Source organism: Chaetura pelagica, unplaced genomic scaffold (assembly GCF_000747805.2).
Source record: "Chaetura pelagica isolate M959 unplaced genomic scaffold, ChaPel_1.0 scaffold265, whole genome shotgun sequence".
NCBI lineage: Eukaryota > Metazoa > Chordata > Aves > Apodiformes > Apodidae > Chaetura > Chaetura pelagica.
In genome coordinates, this window is record NW_009953449.1 from 1,002,514 (window position 1) to 1,021,824 (window position 19,311).

Sequence of the window (19,311 nt, forward strand, 5' to 3'; positions counted from 1 at the left end):
GGCTCGGCTGGTCACGCAGGAGCCTGTCCCCTTCTTGGGGTGCTTGGCTGCTTAGGAGGTTGGGTCCGGGACCAGATGCGTGTTCTGGCCCCTTCGGGTCGGCAGCAAACAAAGGTTCAGGGAAGTGAAATGCACCTCGCTGAGGTTAAGTCTTGCGAAGGGAAGAGAATGACGATGTATGAGGAAATGGGGTGGCAGCCTTCTGCTGTCAGCAGATTACCACTTTGTCTCGATCTCTTAAATACTGTGAAACCACCAAAAAAATAAATAAATGACGGCTTTGTGGCACTGTAGGCCTTTCTGTGTCTGTACCTAAGTTGTCATGGAGACGTGCAAAATAAAAAGAGCTGGAAATTCCCGAGGAAAGAGCGGGGGGCATCCTTTTCACATAGGGTTGGTGAGGTTTGAGAGGTGCTTTGGGAATCTCGGTGGTAGTGGTAGCTTGTTGCTGAATGTGAGCTGGCACCAGGTGTGATCTCTGTGTCTGTCCCAGACCATGCCCTCAGTATCATTCCAGAATTCACTTATCAAGAGCCGTTCATGACCTTGTGCTTTTAGCCAGGGAGGTCTCTATATCCATTTTAACAAGACTGCAAACATCTGTGAATACATCACTGAACACTAAGTACCAAAGATAACAATAGCTCATTGCTAAGCTGATTTCTCTGTTTTCTAATTAATTGCAGCTATGCACGAGTCTGGCAGTTTTGCAGCATCACGTTCTAGACGCGAGAAGAAGTCTAAAAGAGGCCAGCAAGATGCACTGGAACGTCTGAAAAAAGCCAAAGCTGGTGAAAAATTAAAATATGAGGTGAAAATTCCTCATCCCTTCTTTTTAGTGAAGAGTGAATGTGAGCTGAGATACTTTAATTTAAAAGTTATGGGAAACAAAATCTGCCTTTCAAATCAGCTTTTATTTTTTAAGTGTATGTGTTTCAGAACGTAGCTAATTGTTTTGTTGCCTTTTGGTATAATTTATTTGGTTTTTTTATGTTTTCAGAACTAGATTTTAGTAACCGCTAGGATTTCATTGCTAGGAGTTTTTTTTTTGTGATGTGACATGAGAAATAAAGCAAGTCGACTTCAAATTAAATCTCTGCCAGTGCTTCATTAGATTTTGAGTTTCAGTATAGAGTAAATTTAAAAAATGGATAGCTTATCTTTTGTTGCTGCCAAAAAAGAAACTTAAACTGAATGAATAATTGTGCTTACTAGTTGTGAACAGTTTAACAGTGTAGGAAACCATGCATCTCTTGGAAATTTTGTGTTCTTACCGATGACCTATGCTAATAGCTAATGGTCTGGGAACTGTTAATCCTCAGTATAACTTAACTGTAGGTTGAGGAGTTCACAAGTGTTTACGATGAAGTGGATGAGGAAGAATACTCAAAGATGGTCAGAGAACGTCAGGATGATGACTGGATTGTTGATGATGGTAAGTTAAGGTTCATTTGGAGAGTTATTTTGATTATATTGTTATAACTCAATTAGGCTTCATAGTGTTTTTGAGTTGAAGGAAGTTATAGTTAGTATATTCTTAGAAACTGGCTTAAGAGACCAGAAAAAGATAATTTTTTATATGGAAAGGAGTCTTGTAACTATTGTTCTCATAATAGTGTTTTAGGATGGTAATGAAAATATTTTTCCTTTATGGACGTGTTTTGAAATTTAATTTCCAGTTATCAGTGAAGTGACTTTTTTAAAAAAGAAGTAATGTAATTGGTAATTTAAACAGGTAATAATGTATTTAGTCTAATAGAAGATACAGCGAAGAGTGCTTAGTTTTTAACACTTTTTCATTTATAACTTTTGCTCCATATTAAAGGGGGAAAGTGTTTAAATATGTAAAACTTCATATTATGAATACATTTAGAGATCTCAGAAGATTAATTTTTTTTAATTTTTTTTTTTTTTCTGTAGATGGAGTAGGTTATGTAGAAGATGGAAGGGAAATCTTTGATGAAGATCTGGATGATGATGTGCTTGGTACCAGTAAGAAAGGTAAGTTGACCATGACCACTGTAGGAAGTCTTCCAGTGGCTAATAAAAGGTACCTAGAACATTTTACTTGGAGCTCTGTAGTTTTGTGCCTGTGGATTTTGTTTAGCCTCTGTGATGCAGAAGATAGAAGCTCACAAACTGACGTCACATTGCTGCTAACTACTGTGGTGCTGCTGGGGCAGTTTTGCTTATGGTCTTCAGTGGGATGTACATTCACTTGTAGAACAAATGCATCTAGGAATGACGATCTTGGTTTCAAAAGCCAGTGTCTAAAGGGTGCGTGATCTTTCCTGCTACGAAAATATTTGCAAAGGATCTGGCATGAAATGATTTTGCCAACTTCTGTGAAGTTGGTGGCAAATGGAGAAATTGAGTCTGATGTTGAGAATCCAAGTCTAGTGCCATACTCCTCAACACTAGTTGTTTGTTGTTTTTTCCTGGAGGTGCTTCCATGTAAAGTATCTCGATCCTTCTGGGGTATGAGCTTGAGTATGCAAAGAGCATCTCTGACGTGACTAGGGAAGAGAGTTTGCTGATAAGGTTTTGCTTTTTTCTACGTGTGCATGGCAGCTGTTACAAAGCTGGCAGCAAATGAAAGATAATTAGGTTTCATTTCAGCCAGCAGCGTAAAGGTAAAAGAAGTGGACTACCTCAGCTATCTGTTGCTGCTTATAACTGGAGCCTTAACCATTGAGCTTTTCTGATGTAGAATTAAAAAAATCTTTATTTTTCTGTAGGAAGAGTTGGCAAAACATCTACAGCTGATAAGAAGAATGCGAAAAAATCTGTGGTCTCAAAGCCTAACACAATTAAGTCCATGTTTATAGCCAGCGCTGGGAAGAAAAACACAGATGTAAGTGTCACAATCTCTCTTATGTAAGGAGCATTCCTGAAAATACTGTGTGTTTTGTAGAAACCCTTTAGTCACTTGCTACTTGTCTCCTGGTTGGGTTTGCTTATATAACTAAGAATGTTTGATTAATCTGTTACCTTACAGAAAACTGTGGACCTGTCAAAGGATGATTTACTAGGGGATATTCTTCAAGATCTTAATGCTGAGGTAAGTGAATTAGTAAAATCTGCTTGAAACACTTTAATACATTCATTTTTTTTTCTGTGGGACATATCCAGAAAGTAAACTTATTCCTAAAAGTAGACCATCTAGGAATGATTTCTTCAATTGCACATCTGCTTGGTATTCTACATATGTATGCAGCCTATTTGTTACATCCCCCATGTAGAAGTTGCCTGACTTTGTTAGTTTGATAAGCCAGAACTACTGTGTCCTGATTAGAGATGGTTTATATTAATGGGATGTAGAGCCTGTGTTAATGCAGCCTTCTAAGTTTTAGTCAGCTCAGAGTGAAACAGGGCTTACCTGCATCTGGATAACCTGTACCGTATGTATATCGCCACACTCCAGCTGATATAATGTAGGATATTTCCACCTGTCATGTTTGAATTCACAAGGGGAGCTGAGAGAGGACTGTTTGAGCAGATGATGTAGCTTGAACTTATGTCTGCCACCTCCTGCTTTCCACTGCTTCCTACAGAGGATTGGATTAACACTTCTTCTAGCTTAGGGGTGCAGGATGGCTGTAGCAGGATCGGACTGTCTCAAATGATGTTGTCCTAGTCATTAGTGACTTTTCAGTGATTTAATGCCCCTCAGCAGGGTTTCTTAAAACTGAAAGGACTGCTCACATGTGAACTGTGAAACTGCTGTAATGGTGAGAAGATGTTGTATCATAATAAGTGTAATGTGTTTTTCCAGAGCAGGAAGGATATGGATATGGATGTTCCAATGTGAAGTTTTTCTCTTGGTTTTGTGCGCTTACAGTTTTGTTCATCCCTATGACATCTCATTGAGAGTTGTAGTGTCTTAGGCTATCAAAACCCCTCAGATCATTAAGCAAATGCATTTTAATGCTGTCAGATTTTGTGAGGCATTGATATGGGGAGATAATGCTAGAAATTACACTATGGCTTCTATTTACTTAAATGGTAGTTAACTGTTGGAGTTTTTGGCTTTGTTTGTTCTCTAAAATTTCTTTTGTAATTAGCTGTTGATAAGGGTGAGTATAAAATAAAATTAAAATCTGTTTTTTCCCCTAGTGTATCAGTGCTGAAAGAGCAGTTCTGCCTTTCTTAAGGCATGTGTGCTCAGTACTGCTGTTTCAGCAGCTATGAAGAACATCCCACCACTTATTCTGATACATGTGCATTAAAGGCACAGCTCGCCATTGAAATGCCCACTGTTTTAAAGCTGTTTCACTTATTGATGACAGTCTTTCTCTCAGACCGTTTACTGAAAAAATATAGTGTCTGTCTTCATGGGCTGATTGCTCAGTTAACTTTTTCCAAGTTGTGTATCAGGAGGTGTGTTTTATTGGCAGATGAGAAATACTGGTGGCCTTCTTTCTTTTTGATGGAAAAGGTTACTAACCGAGGCAAAAGAAAACAGTGAACAACACTTCTTCATTTTGTTGCTTTCACTTTTTTTCAATATTCAGACTGTTCAGATAAGTCCACCACCAATTATAATGCTGAAAAGGAAAAGATCTGCTGGAGTACCACTGAATCCTTTCTCTGTGCAGTCCCAAACTCCTAAGGTAAAGGAAAAAATAGAAGTAGTTCTCAATAAGTGTGAATCTGTATTTTGGTTGATTTGAATACTGTTGTCTTTTATTTCTGCTTCTCATTACCTTCCTTAGCACTGTTACCATGTAACTTCATGCAGTTTTCATCATTCCCTTCCATGTTAATACATAAACAGAATACCACTCTTTGTGTATCTTTGAGTAGTATTGTGTAGCTTTTACATATGACAGATGAAACAGTTTTTATAATGTTAAGTGCATCATACGAAGGCAAACTTCAGCTTTTTGTCTTTTTCTGCTGAGTACAAAATAGAAAAAGACCCTTGTGGCAGGGAACCGATGATGGGAAGTGAAAATAAGCAGAAGAAAGAGTATTTGTAAGTGGGGCAAAGGATAAGAAACTCATCTGCAGAAATGGAAACCAAATAAAAAATTGAAGCTATGGATTGAAGTTTACCATAGTGGAAGATGTGGTAGTGAAAGGAAGGATGGGCTGCCAAGGATGGAAGACTAGCATTTTGTTAAGAGTTCTGCTAAATGAGATGGGCTTTGTTGCTGGAAATACAGAGATATATTTGGTAAGTGTTTGTGGAGGGCAAATGGAGTAGGTAAGTCTGGTTTATGAAACCTTGTATGGTAGTGACATCAGCTCTTACACTGAAAGTAACCACCAGTGGTACTCACTTCAGTGGTTGTGTTAGAGCCTAGAAGTAACTGCAAAAGAAAAAAGAGGGAGATACAGTAAAAGAAGATCTTTGTCTTTATGATGCAAAGCAGTGGTCACTTTCATAGGAAACACTGAGAAGGACATTAATTCCCAGACAGGCTGTTCAGGTGATAGCTTCTGTGGTCCTAGGAAGAAGAATTGGAGATTTTAGACAATGAAACGGGCTGAGAGGATGTAGAGAAAATAAACAGGTATAAAAAGCAAGATGACAGTGATGCTTTCTACTTCAGGAGACAAGCAGAAATAAAAGCATGAATTAGTTCATTCAAATTCATTTGACTGAGTTAGCAAAAAACTGTTGGCAAAGGTAGATTAAGTAATGTTTGCTCTTTCTTTAAGGTGAATTAAGAGCTGATTTTGGTGTTGACAGCAGTAGAAGTAGCTGTACTGAGATTAAAACCCTAGAAATGATTGTATGCAGCTCTAGAGTCTATGTCTGTAATAACAGCTTTCCCCAAAGATAGATCTCTGTTTTGGACTTTGCTGCACATTAAGGGCTGGTGGATGCAGAGACATGATGTTGGTCATGGTGTAGGCCACTTCATACACATCTTTCATAAGAGGTTCTCTAGCTGCTGCCATAGTGATATCCTGTCTGAAGAACAAAGCAAGTGCTTATTGCAGAACAGGCTGAAAGGTGGTTTCTTTGTTTTCCTCACTCTCCCTGTTATATCTGTAGCATGAGAGAAATACGGTGCAGAAGCCCTCTGTTCACTAGACCCCATGGTGTCCTCTAGTTATCTTGGACTCATTACTGATATGAACAGGTGTAAACTGCCATATTGGCCTTCCCCAAGTTGTTTCAGGCTTTGTCTTTGACTGGCAAGTATATTGTCACATACTCAGTTGACACAGAGGTTTTAATTTAGGAATGGAGTAGTACTATGTGGGAAGAAATACTGTAAGTAACCACACATTTAATTAAATGTTAACCATGTCCTGTTGTAAATGGCTTTTTAAAATTACAGCAGAAACACATCACGGCAGAAATGATACTATGGAATTTAAAGTTTACTTTTGGGGAGCTTTACCAATCATGCTGCAAAATATATGTAGCTTTTCCTCTAGCCGTGAGTACTAGTTCTGCAAGTAGTGAGTGCTAGATTTATTTTTTTTCTTTCCCCTTTTTTTGCTCTTAAGATTTTTTTTTGTTCTTAAATTATGGCTAAAATGTCTTTCAGGTAATCACCCCTATATCAAAGAAAGCTCCTGCTCATCTCAGAAAGGAAGCTCTTCCTTCAGCTTCGTCTCATCCTAAACATCCAAAATACACAGCAAAATCTATCATGGTCTCTGAAAATGAGGATACCAAGCGTGTACAAAAAGCCACAGAAAATGGGGGAATTGTGAAGACAATAGAAGAGAAAGCTATTGAAGGTATTAAAAAAAATAAATGAAAACCCAGTTCTGGAAACTCTAAATATGGTATATTAGGTAGGGTTGAAACACTTACTACATTATTCTTGTTAGATGCTTAGACAGCTTAACTGTGATATTTTGTTCGTATATGAATACACTAGATTATGTTCATACATACAGTATGCTAACTGTGCGTACATCGGTACTATACCGTGTGTCATTTTAATGACTGAAACCTTTAGTTCTGTGTACTTCCAGATGATGATCAGGGAATGATGGATTTTGATGAGGATGACTTTGATGAACCTATGGAAGCAGAACATGTGGAAACTATACCTGAGACAGCTGAAAGCTTGAAGAGAGACAAGGAAATTGAAAAGAAAGAGACTGAGCAGCTGGAATCAGGGGAGAAAGAAACATCTGTCTTGTAAGAATTTTTTTTTTAATTTCACCAATAAGCCTTAGATTTATCTTCACATTTGTTTTTGTCAATGGGATAATTTTGATAAAGTGATGATGATGCTATGCAGTGTTGTTTTTTTTTGTAGTGACATTAGAAGTTGTAGTGTTGAACATGCCTATAGCTACTTGAAAAATACTTGATGTTTTGGGAATTAAGCATATGTCAACGTAACACACATTTCAGTACATTAAGGTGACTCAGTGTGGGTGTTGAACTGTGAATTTTGATGCCAGTAAGCATAAATGAGGAATCACTAATAATGCTTATTCTAAGCAACTGTGAAGGTATTTCATAATGTTAATTGTAGTTAAAAAGTATTGTTGCTGAAAGTAATTTCCTATGGTGAAGAGCTGTGATTTTGGAAATAGGAAAAGAGGGAGCCTTTTTGCGTTTTTATTTTTTTTTATTGCTTGGAAGAATCTTCCATTGTGTTTCCACAAAGTTAATCTGTAAAATATTTTAATGATGAAAAAGACTTAAACATTTAATGACTGAAATGGTAGTTTTGTTGAAATAATCTGTTGTTCCCACTGAGCAACTTGTACAGAGGGATGGATGTATTTGTTAAGTAAAGGCTTTAATCACCAAGGCTGCATCCTAGGTGAGTGACTTGTAAAGTCTGTGTGTTGTGTACTGGCAACCATACTTGTATGTGGGTTCCTGTCTTTGTCACTTGGTCCTTCTTTTCAGAAGAAATCTGAGGAAACCTAGCTGTTGGTAGTGGAATGAGCAACAGAAGGCCTGAGAATATAGAGCTGAAAAAAAGTGAAACAATGGTGGTTATAGCAAAGGCACGATTTTACTTTTTGTTTGTTTCTTCTTCTGCAAAACTTGCAGAAGTTGTTCTCTCCCAGATGTCTCATGTTGGGACAGAATTGATGAGGATGAAGCTGATGCAGTAGCGGCGGAAGTTCAGTTGGATCCTGGTCTCCTTCCACTTGTGAATGGGGAAAATGATGATCAAGTCTTAAGATTTTATTGGCTGGATGCTTATGAAGATCAGTTCAGTCAGCCAGGTAACTATTCAGTCAAAGGCAGAAAATGCCATTTTGATTCTTTTTATGTAACTGGGATTTTTGGAGTTGCTTAAATTATGTCTAGATACCCCATCTCTCTGTATACCAGTCTTTAACTTGTACGTTGATCTCCTGTTTTTTCCACACCTCTGTCCTCAGTGCAGGGCACTATGACTGGAAAAAGTATGGATGTTGTGTCCTGGCTTGGTGTAGCAATGGGGTGGCACAAAGGGAGCTACTAGCACTTCTCAGTGTTGGTGACCCATTGGCCTTCTTAAAACCTGGTGTGCTCCAGAAGCAGGCTAATACTTTTAATTTCTTACTTGATAGAGCAACAATTGAGTATGCTTTCTTCTTGTTTCTGGAAATGTAACTTAAATTCTAGTGTATTATTTGAAAGCCTGTACAATAGCAGTTGCATGATTTTATGTGAGGGAAAGGTATACCTATTAAGGGAGGAAGGTGGCCTGGAAAATACAAGCTCTGTCTAGATCCCTTTATTCAGACTGTCTAAGTCTTGAAGATTGTCTATGTATTAACATCGCTGACATACTTTGTGCAATTGAAGTATGAATCCTGGCTCTCATTGTCTTCATAACTGAGGTATTCTGATCTCAGCCCTGATAAAAGAAGTTGCGTTCACTTCTGTTGTAAGCACTTTCCATCTGTCCTGTCGTTTCATTGGCAGTGTTAGGACCTTTGCTTTCTAATTTGTGCTTTGTGTATGTTTACCAGAATATTCTTCCATATGTTGTTGAAGGTTTTTTGGGTTGATGCTGTAAGTGTTGAGTCAGATCTATTTCTCCATTACACCTTTTGTTGTGAGTTGCATGCCAAACTTAAATATGAGACTGTGCTGGGCTAAACAGCTTGGTGATGGGAGTGTTAATAATCATAGATATCTTGATGAAATCAATGGCTCTAATATGAAATTGCTACTTTTAAAGGCCCCACTATTGTTCTTTTTCTTTCTTTTTTGTCTTCTATGTCAGTGGTTGCTGAATGGAAAATAATTATGAAAGGATTTCTGTTCCTCGCATGCAAGGAGTGTTCTTTTCTCATTATGACTTTTTCAGGATTGAATAATAAAGACTGCACCTGTTTTCAATTAGTAGTGTAGAAGGGAAAATTCTGATACTGCTTTTTGTTTAACATGTTCATGATCTTTGTTTATGCCTCATTTGCTGTGATGTCAAATGCATTGCCTGAAGAGTAAATACTATAGCATAATCATAAGACGCTTTCAAACTTACTGTTTCTTTGGAGGCTTACTTTTCAGAAGTCTCTCTACTATCTTAGGCAAAGACCTTTAGAATTGTAATCCTGTTAACATCTTAAAGAAATAACAAAAGATACTGCCCTCTCTTTCCCCACTGCAAGACATTTTCCATCTCTATTGACTTTACTTGCTTTATGGTTCATTGGTAACATTATCTTTTCACAGATGTGTTTTATAAGCTTTACTTCTATTTTTTCTTTCTTCTTTCCATAATCAGGCTTACAGAATAGGCCCTGATACCTCTTCTCTTGTTTCTTGGTTTTACATATGAAATGTCTCTGAAAACTCTTTGAAGTTAGCTTTGCTTTCCTTGTGTATGTGTTGGAGTAGGTGATATCCAACAGGTTCCTCCCAGCCTAAGTTACTTTGGTTGTGTGAAATCTGGGGATTAAGACCACTTACTTGTCCATGCTAGAGTTGGTTAAAGTTTGTTTTTGCAATTCAAACAGCCTTTTACCCTGTCTTTGGCTGTCTCATACATCTTTTCTACCTCACCTGCATATATGTACATCTCTGACAGGTTAACTTCTCCATGCTCTTAATCTTGGCAGGTGTTTAAGCAACCAACTCCTATTTTGTGGTCTCTCCCATAGTTTCATCATTTTATATGATACAAACCTATTTGAGGTTTGTTTTTTTTTATCTCTTTGAAACAGGAAAAAAAAAAAAAGATTGCTCAGGAGAGCAACTTTACCTTTCCTGTCACTTAGATGTGTAATTTGAGCTCTTTCTAGATCCTTTTATTCAAACTGTCTAAGTCTTGAAGATTGCCTCTGTATTAAAATCTCCAGGATACTTTGTGCAGCTGAAACATGTATCCTTGCTCTCATCATCTTCAAAACTGCAGCATTCTCTGTCCTTGATGAAGGTAGTCTTGTTCATATCCATTCCAAGCACTCAAGAAATGATTTTTCTTAGCCTGTCACTCTTAACTCTGTCATCTGTCTTAGCGTGTCTTCACTGATTTTTCTTTGATCTAACAGAGTAAGAAAGGTGTCTATACATCTGATAGATCACGTGGCAAAGATAAGTTACACAACTTTTAACCAAGGACTTGTTTGTGCATTGTCAGACCAAGGAGAAATGCATGCTCCAAAGTCATCTGTATGTGAAACTCTATTTCTGAGACAATCTCATCTCTGATATTTCAGATTTAATTAATAGTAGTGTAGTGTAGGAATAGTGTCTTTTCTTGTAATAACATTCCAAATTATTTTAAGTTTAAACGGAACTTGGGTGAAACCAGGTTTTTGAGTTGTACTTGGAAGTTTACTTGTAATTCACAGGCTGTATGTGGAAGTCAGCTAGCCTTGTCTTTTGTTATTTCAAAGTTTAACTTACCTTGATTAGCAGGGTCTAGCATTTTGTGCTAATGCCGTGTTCTCTGTGGCTGCGAGATGTGCGTGTACAATAATGATGTGATCCACAGTGAAGTCTGTTGTGCTCATCCTTCTCAGTATGGGCTTTTTGAATATCTATCTTGGTTATAACTGCTGTCTTAGCTTCTAGAATTACTTGGTATGTCATACATCTGTCACTGCCCTCATTAATTTGCAACAGTCAGTTGAAAACTTCTTACAGTTGATAATCTTCTAGTTGTCTTCATAATGTATTTTTGCAGGTTTTATTAGTAGTAGTGTCTTGATCTCTTCGTATTAAGGTGTAGAAAAAATTAGTTAATTGTACCTGTCTAGCTGAAGAGTTAAAAAATTGTAAATTGCACATGTTTTGGAAGTGATTTGGCAGCACAGGCATTCTGATGATATTCAGCTTTCACTGGCTCCTCTCTCCTTCCTCCCTCTCACCTTGAATTATCAAATTAATGTATGTAGAAATGGAATATCAGACAGAATTTTGAGACTGGTTGTGTGATGCTATTTTGAATTTCATCTGTCAAGGTATTACTTTAGTGATGGAGGTAGGAGCATGAACTGTACAGATATCTGTTTGTAAAGTTGGTGTTTAAAGAAAATTTAGAATGTGGTCATTCATCAGAAAGATTTGTTGTTCAAGGACCTAAAGCAGAAATAGTTGTGTTTCTGTGTAAGAATACATAAGCTGTTTCAAGCAACATGAAGAATGATTAGTTTCAGAATTGCATGTTGAATTCTTTGCTTTGCCCTTCTTCCCTAGGTGTGGTATTTTTGTTTGGCAAAGTTTGGATTGAATCTGCGAACACTTATGTCAGCTGTTGTGTGACAGTGAAAAATATCGAGAGAACTATTTATCTACTGCCACGTGAAACAGTAAGTATATCTTTTAGGGGTGTCAAACATAAGTACCTTTCATTCTGCTTATGGCAAGTTATGAGTTCTACTAGTGTACTACTGGAAACTGTTGAAGCCAGTGCTGTCTGATGTAGGTGGCAAAGTTGAGTGCAATATATACACAATATGTCACATCAGAAATGTAGAGTGGAGTATTGCTGCTTCTCCCACCTAACTAACAACTGCAGACAAATTGTTGCCTTAAGACTTGCTGCTTAGGAAATTAAGATGTGTTGAAGTATTATTAGAAAACTTAGTGCTTTTAAGCACTCGGTTTCAAATAGCGTTTTTAAAATTTGGATTTTCTTGGCTGATTCACTGTAGTTTTCCCTTAAGGAAGAGATACATGATTCATAAGAGCAAAGCAAAATTCAACTTACTGCTTGTGTCTGCAGGCATCTTCTGTTTATTTATAAAGCCCAACTTCTGTTTTTAAGGAAATTGACCTATCCACTGGCGAAGCGATGGACACTCCGGTAACTATAATGAGTGTTTTCAAGGAATTTAATGACTGCATTTCACCCAAGTATAAGATCATGAAGTTCAAATCCAAGGTTTGTCTACAAGTATCCTACTCGGTCATTTCCTGTTCTGGTTCTTATGGTGGGAAGTCTGTTGAAACTGTCAAGTGGGGGAGGTTATGCTGAAGTGTAAATACCTGAGTCCTGATGTGTGTAAGATTACCTGCTTGTAAAAGCCAGCCTGGTGTCTTCCCAAATATCCATACTCCTTTAAGAACAGGTAATTGACAACATGATTGTTCCACTAGAAGTTTAAATGTACTGCTTTTGAAAATACTTATTCATTAGCTTCTTTGAAACTGAGTTGAATGTCAGACTGTCTTTCTAGCTTGCTCAGCTATTTTTGAGAATGCAGAGCACATAGAAATTCTGATACCTGTAAAGCCTGGGTATCAGCTCATGATGTCAGAGTTAAAAATGAAGGATTGTTTTGTCCAGCCAGTGGGTCAGTGTGCTGGGATTAGTGCCCTGGCTTTGGATTTGACCAGTTGTCTTATTGAGCTTTACCTCTTGTCCTGTTTCATCCTTCTTACCCTTGCAGATTTATCTTTTTAGAATGCTTCTTGTTTAGGGCATGGATTGTCTTAGTGCATTTTATGTGGGAGGTAGCAAGTTTTGAGGACTATCATCCAGTCTTGAAACTTAAGATATTCTAGGCTTATAGTTATGGGCAATAGTTTTAATTAAGTGCTGTTTTGCTGTGTTTGGTTGGCTCAGCAAATCCTTAGAAGAACACTGGAAAACCAAATGTTGCTGTAGTGGAAGACTTGCACATACAGTAACATAGTACTTGTCATAGCTCTTCAGGAAAAGAGCTGTTATTGCTGATAGTGTTGCAGATTGCAACTGAATTTGTTTTCTAGTGTGAGAAGACTTTCTTGTTCATTTACACAGAGCATTTATCTTCTGGCATGAGGTGGGGGGGAAGTGGGGAGATTATGTGTGGGAAAAGGTGGCTAGCGTGACAATTAGAGGAAAAGATTGGTTCAGAGTGAAGCACCCAGAAACTTTTTGATTTCTTGAAGTAAGTTGTCATTCGTCTGGCAGAGCTGGCTTTCATTGTAGTTACTGGATGGTGTGGAATTAGTTGTAACTTTTCCCAGGCTGGCAGTCTTATGAGTTCATAGGGTTTGTTCCTGAATAGTTGATCGGAAATGTGATGGCAAGTAAAAATGCAGGAAGAATAGAATTTAGCAGTAGGTAACTGAGATAAAATAAAAACACGTTCATATGGAAATTCAGGTTGGAAAGACCCTCGGGAGGTCATATAATCCAAAGCTAGAGTACTTTAGCAGGTTTAAGTTGTTAAAGTGAAAATGGTAACAACGTCTCTCAAATGGCAAATTCATGCAAGACTTGATGTCTTCATCAATATGTAGCATTGTTTCCATCATTCAGGCAATATGCAGATTTCAGTAGAACTTCTCAACATTTTATTGTTATTTTCTTGTTCTTATTTTCTCAAAACTGATGCAAATTTAACTTTTTCAGTTTTATCAGTGTTATTTCTCCCCTATATTTTAGCTTATCCATTAAGTATGGGGATTGGAAAGGAATCAATTTAACAATAGGTAAAAAAAAAGTTTTTACTAGCTCACTGTTCAAAGATGTAAGGAACGAGGGAGGAAAGTTGAAGCAAATCAATTTTTCATTAAAAGAGAAGATACAAACACTTGTAGTCTAGAAATGGAAGGAAGGGGAAAGAAAGGCCTTTGAGAAGATGCAGGTCTGCTAACAGAATCTTGGGAAAGATTCACCTCCATCTATTCCATGGTGTGCTAAGGAAGAACAGTGTGAGCGAGATAATAGAGTAATAATAGTTTAACCTTCAAATATAGCTTTTAAAAATCAAGGTAAACCATATGCAGGAAGTACGTGGACTGTTGTTTCTGAAGTTAGTTCAAAGCTTACCATGTTTTTCCTGAGTGTACACAAAGCTTGGGATGAAAAACCCAATTGTGTTATCTGTGCACATGACTACAGTGCATGTGGGGTCCTTGGGTGTAACACAGGAGTGATCCCTAGGAGGAACAGAGAAGTAGCAGTACTAAGGCACTGTTCAGATCTTACACAGAATATTATAACATTTGATCACCATGATGAGGAAAGATTAACTCAAGCAACAACAGGTACAAAAGATAATAATTATAAGGATGAGACAGAAGGAGAATGAGTTATACCAGAGCTTTAATTTTTTTTTAGCTTTTACTAGTAAAGTGAAGAAAGACATTTTTTCTCTCTAAAACATTAAAAGGGAATGAGCAGCAAGAAAGCTATTTAAAGGACAGTTCTAGCAATTGAACAAAAGTATACATTTTAATACATGAATAAATTAGGCAGGATAGTTGGGAGTTTAAAGAAGTTCTGGAATAACCTACTAGAAATGTTCCTAAACGGTAAGAATTCAAATTCTGTTTGAATTCATCAGACTCTTCAGTAAATTGAATTTTACTAATATGGTAAAAGGCTATCCAACTTTATTTTGCTGGCATGATTTTCTGATTATTTTGATAGTTACTGCCTCCTGGAAGGATTTAACAATGACTGGAGCTAGTATGTGGGTATGGCACTAGTAATGTGGAGGGTAAGAGAAAAAAGAGGGTTGGAGAGTAGGGCTGTTGGTGGGGCCTTTGGAGGACTCTTCAAGGAAAGTATTGCAGTTACTCAGCTACTCCACCTTAGTACAGAATTGACTGTGAGCAAGTGGCATCAAATCTGGCCAGGCCTAAATCTCTACAGCAGAGGGGTCCTGTTGGTGCCTGGAAGTACTGGGGTTGTCCCATTACTTCTCCCTCTTTTTCTTTTGTTCCTTTCTGAGAGATCTCAGTTTGCCTGGTTAGATACCTTATTCTGTTTTTAATAGGGAGTCATCATCATATTTCTTTTCAATGAAGTCAGACCACCAGGGATGTGTGCATCTCTTTCCACAGGGATGTCCAGGGTTCTCAAATTGAAATGATGGTGGCTCTTAGCTGAGTGAATGCTCCAAAAAAGTGATATTCCCACAATTGTGACTGTATGTGGTTAAGAGCTAATATGCTTTAGAAGAACTCCCCTGTTCTGTGATGTGCAGCCAGCATTCCAGTATTGTGGTGAGAAGGGTTGGTGTTTTGAAAGATTTTTAAAGGGCTAATGATATTATTGCTCAGTTCAGCAGAGCACTCGTGAGCAATGCGTTCAGAATAACCTGAAGTCTCCATTTTGGCACAGTACTGTAAAACTGAGAAACTGTTCTTCCATTTCTTGAGATCAGAAAGGTTACTAGCATCGTGCCATGCACCCAGGCTTCAATTCAGAATACTAAGTTTTGTGATGATACAGAGAGAGCCAGTATTTATACACTGAGACGAGCTGTTCTCTGTGTGTGTGAATCTTGGCCTTGCCAGCACCAAACTTTGTCCCCGTGAACAGATATACTTAAGCCATATTGCTTCCTCCTGCACCTGCTGCTAATTGTAGCTTCAATGGGTTGCACTGCTGCCAAGTTAGCAAGTCTTCACAAATCAATTTGAAAGCAGCCTTACTCCACTTAGGAACTTAGCAGCTAATCACTGCTGCTCATTTCTGCTCTCTGAAGGGCCACTTGAAGGGCAGATTACTCTGCAGCACAGCATTCATTCACTGCAGTTACGGCCAGACGCTTGTGTAATTGAGCTGAGCTCTGTGGAATAACGCAGATGAATCACTGCAGCCTGCTATTTTTAAACTGTGTTCAGCTTTCGTTTGCAATGAGAACTTGTTTGAAGCCTGAGAGGGATTTTTTTTTAAATAAAAAAAAAAAAGAATAAGGAAGGGGGGCACCAGTAATATGTGCTACAGGCACTGAGTGCGTTGCCATCTGTTCTGTTACAGTTATCATGTGCTGCTGGTGTGAGGTGCTGCTTTGGCTCAACAGTTCTGATCTACATTTGCATGCTAATTTGTAATGTGGTTCTGACTTCATATTGGTGCTCTCGTACCAAGTGATATTACTCTCTTCTGCTTGCATGGGGCTCTTGATGCCATAGTTGTTGATGGATTTGCCATCTTTCTATTTATAGTAGAGGGCTTTCTCCTCTCCTACCCAGGCTTTGCAGCCTTGAAACTGCAGTTTCATGAGAAGTAGCAAGCTTAACTGCTCATAGCAGTGCTCTGAAGGAGCTATTGCTGATGCTGTTAATTACAGGATAAAAAACAACAATGACCCAACATCAAAACTAAGTAACTTTGAGTTTACCTAACTCTGCATTTTTATTTATTTGTGAATTTTATTCCAGTTTATGGTGACTTTGTTTTTTTCGTGTTAAACTTACTGTAGTGGTATATTATGCTGACTCTATGTGTAATGTGCTGAATTTAGTACACTGTCCCATGAAAATATGCTTTTTTTAATTTAAGAGGCTTCAAAGAATTCTTGTAGTAAGAATAGTATTGTAGCATAGTTATGGCATAACGTAGTAACAATAATATGTAACAGTGGTGCAGATGGTTTGTGAAGTGTTACAGGGCAAACTAGACATATTATGGGGTAGCACATGGCATTTCAGCAGGTATTATAGTGTTGTTGCACAGGATATTGTAGTTACTTGGAAAACGAAGGTAGGTATTTTTAGAAACTAGCAAGCTGTGTGTGTTGTGGAAAATCATCATTGTTCTTCAAGAAAGCAGAAGTGATACTTAACCTTTCAGTAACATACTGAGTCTGAGACTGCTTTAACTGTCTTTGTTAGAGGTGTATAAACAAACTTGACTGCTTTCTAGTAAAAAACACGTTACTCAAAATGAAAAATGCAATACTGTCATAGAAACAGTTCTGTTCTAAGCATGTCATAAATTTAAGAGCTGGCCCATGGCTGGGAAATCAGCTCTCTTGCCTCTCTGAAGTGACAGTGCGCTTAAGTATGCAGTATGAAAGTGGGAGCTGTGTGCAGCTATGGAACACAGATGTGGTAGGATAGGACATGATTAAGAAGGGCAGTTGGGGATGGTGAGGAGAGGGGAGTCCCTTTTACATGTCAGAACAGTGGGAATGCATAGACCCCAGCCTAAGGATGGGCAAAGAAGCTGGTCAAGAGCTTACAGGTCAGGATTAGAGGAAAGACTAATGGAGTTGAAATTGTGGTAGAAAAAGGTAAGCCAGAGCCCACCTGCAGTTGCATCTGATGAGGAAGGCAAGTAGCAGTAGGAAAAGCTTCTATAGGTACAGGGGAGCATGAGGAAAATGTAGGCCTGCTGCTGAAAGGGACAGGGGATGTGTTGACAAAGGACATGGAAAAGGCCAAGATACTCAATGTCATCTTCACCTTCGTCTTTACTGCTGAGTCCAGCCTTCAGCAATCCCTGACCCCAAAAGACCAGAAGGAAAGCTTGAAGCAAAGAGGACTTGTTCTTTGTGGAGGAGGATCAGTTTAGGGAACATTTAAACAAACTGGACAGACACAGATGCATGGAAGCTGATGGGATGCACCCATGAGTGTGGAGAGAGCTGTCCAATCCCATTGTCATTGTGAGACAATAACTGATTATCTTTGAAAGGTTATGTTGATCAGAGTTGGTTCCCAAGGACTAGAAGAAGATAAATGTCAAATCTACTCTGAAGATGAGCAAGGAGGAGGAGATCCCAGGGAACCTCAAGCCCTGGTCAGCCTCACCTCAAGCCCTGAGAAAAGGTGATGGAGCAACTAGTTGTGAAAACAACTGTTTTCCAGACACACACAGCAGTGGCTGTTGTTTATCTTGACTTTAGTAAGGCTTTCAACTCCGTTTCCTGCAGCATCCTCAAACACAAACTGAAGTATGGGCTACGTAAGTGAACACAGAGATGGACTAAAAGCCATCTGCACTGCTAGGCTCCCAGGGTTGTGATCACTGCAACATAAAGTCTAGCTGGACATCAGTCCCTAGTGACAGATCCGAGGGAGGTGGTCCTTCCCCTTTATGCAGCCCTGGTGAGACACATGTGGAGTGCCAGGTTCAGCTGATCTCATCAGTATGAGAAAGATGTGCACATACTGGAGGAAGTCCAGCACAGGATCACAAATGTAATTGCAGGACCTGGAGCATCTGTCATGTGAGGAGAGACTGACAGAGCTGGGACTGCTCTGCCAGAAAAAGGAAGATTTGGGTTGAGGGATTGGTGTTGCAAATCTTATTGTGTATAAATATCTGAGGGACAGGAGTAAAGATAACAGTGGCAGACTCTCCTTGTTGATGCCAAATGGAGGGTGAGAGCTATAGGTACTATTTGAAACACCTCGAATGTATCAGAATGCAGAAATATTTTTTTACTCTTAAGGGAGGTCAGGCACTGGCACAGGTTGCCCAGAAAGGCTCAGGAGTCCCCATCGTTGGGGATATTAAAAACATAACTGGAGAGGACCTTGAGTGAACATGCTCTAGTTGACCCAGCTATGAGCAGCTGGCTGGACTAGGCAATCTCTGGAGATGTCTTTTGATCTCAGCCGTTTTGTGATTTTGTGATGGTTTGCAACCACCAGTTCTCATGAGTATGTCTGAAGCCTGTGATGTACAGTACATTTCTGAGTTTCTTTTAAATATTAAGCTTGTATGTTTTTTGCTTTGTAATGGTTAGTATACTTTTAAGTCAATTGTGTAGAAGCTTTTCATGCTAAGAAGACTTAAAGATATTAAATAGAGGTACTGAAGCAGTCTTTAGATGGATATGAGTTGCAGAATTGGTAATACATGATCAAGGCCATGATATTTGAGATGTATGTTTTGGCTGACATTTATTTCATTAGCTTTCTTGTTGGACAGAAGGAATATTCGGTTGGGAGATAATTGAAAAAATTGTATGTTTGTTTTATATAGAAAGTGGAAAAATATTATGCTTTTGAGATCCCAGATGTTCCAGCAAAATCTGAATACTTAGAAGTTAAATACTCGGTGAGTATAATCTGATGAGACGCCATAACCTGCTTTTGAACCTAACTAATAATGCTATAATTTTACTAAAAAAATAACCCCAAAACAAAAATGGCATGATTTGATCTTCATTAGCTAGTGGCTGTAGTTCTTTTGTACTGTGTGGTTGGGTGCACATTGTCTTCTTATAAAAAAAAAAAAAAGGGAGTTAATA

General features: G+C 38.4%; 1 protein-coding gene across 1 annotated transcript in view; it reads left to right on the top strand.

The window, feature by feature from the left end:
* The first annotated feature begins 688 nt into the window (after positions 1-688).
* The window catches only part of POLA1 (polymerase (DNA directed), alpha 1, catalytic subunit), a 202,571-nt gene continuing 183,948 nt past the window's right edge, over positions 689-19,311 (top strand). Inside the window, exons 1-12 of the mRNA XM_009998493.1 lie at positions 689-811; positions 1,339-1,435; positions 1,921-2,005; positions 2,743-2,854; positions 2,999-3,061; positions 4,515-4,613; positions 6,510-6,705; positions 6,946-7,114; positions 7,988-8,166; positions 11,579-11,691; positions 12,150-12,266; positions 19,044-19,118. Of these exons, the coding sequence (XP_009996795.1) occupies positions 689-811; positions 1,339-1,435; positions 1,921-2,005; positions 2,743-2,854; positions 2,999-3,061; positions 4,515-4,613; positions 6,510-6,705; positions 6,946-7,114; positions 7,988-8,166; positions 11,579-11,691; positions 12,150-12,266; positions 19,044-19,118 (1,428 nt within the window). The remainder of the gene's footprint in view (positions 812-1,338; positions 1,436-1,920; positions 2,006-2,742; positions 2,855-2,998; positions 3,062-4,514; positions 4,614-6,509; positions 6,706-6,945; positions 7,115-7,987; positions 8,167-11,578; positions 11,692-12,149; positions 12,267-19,043; positions 19,119-19,311) is intronic.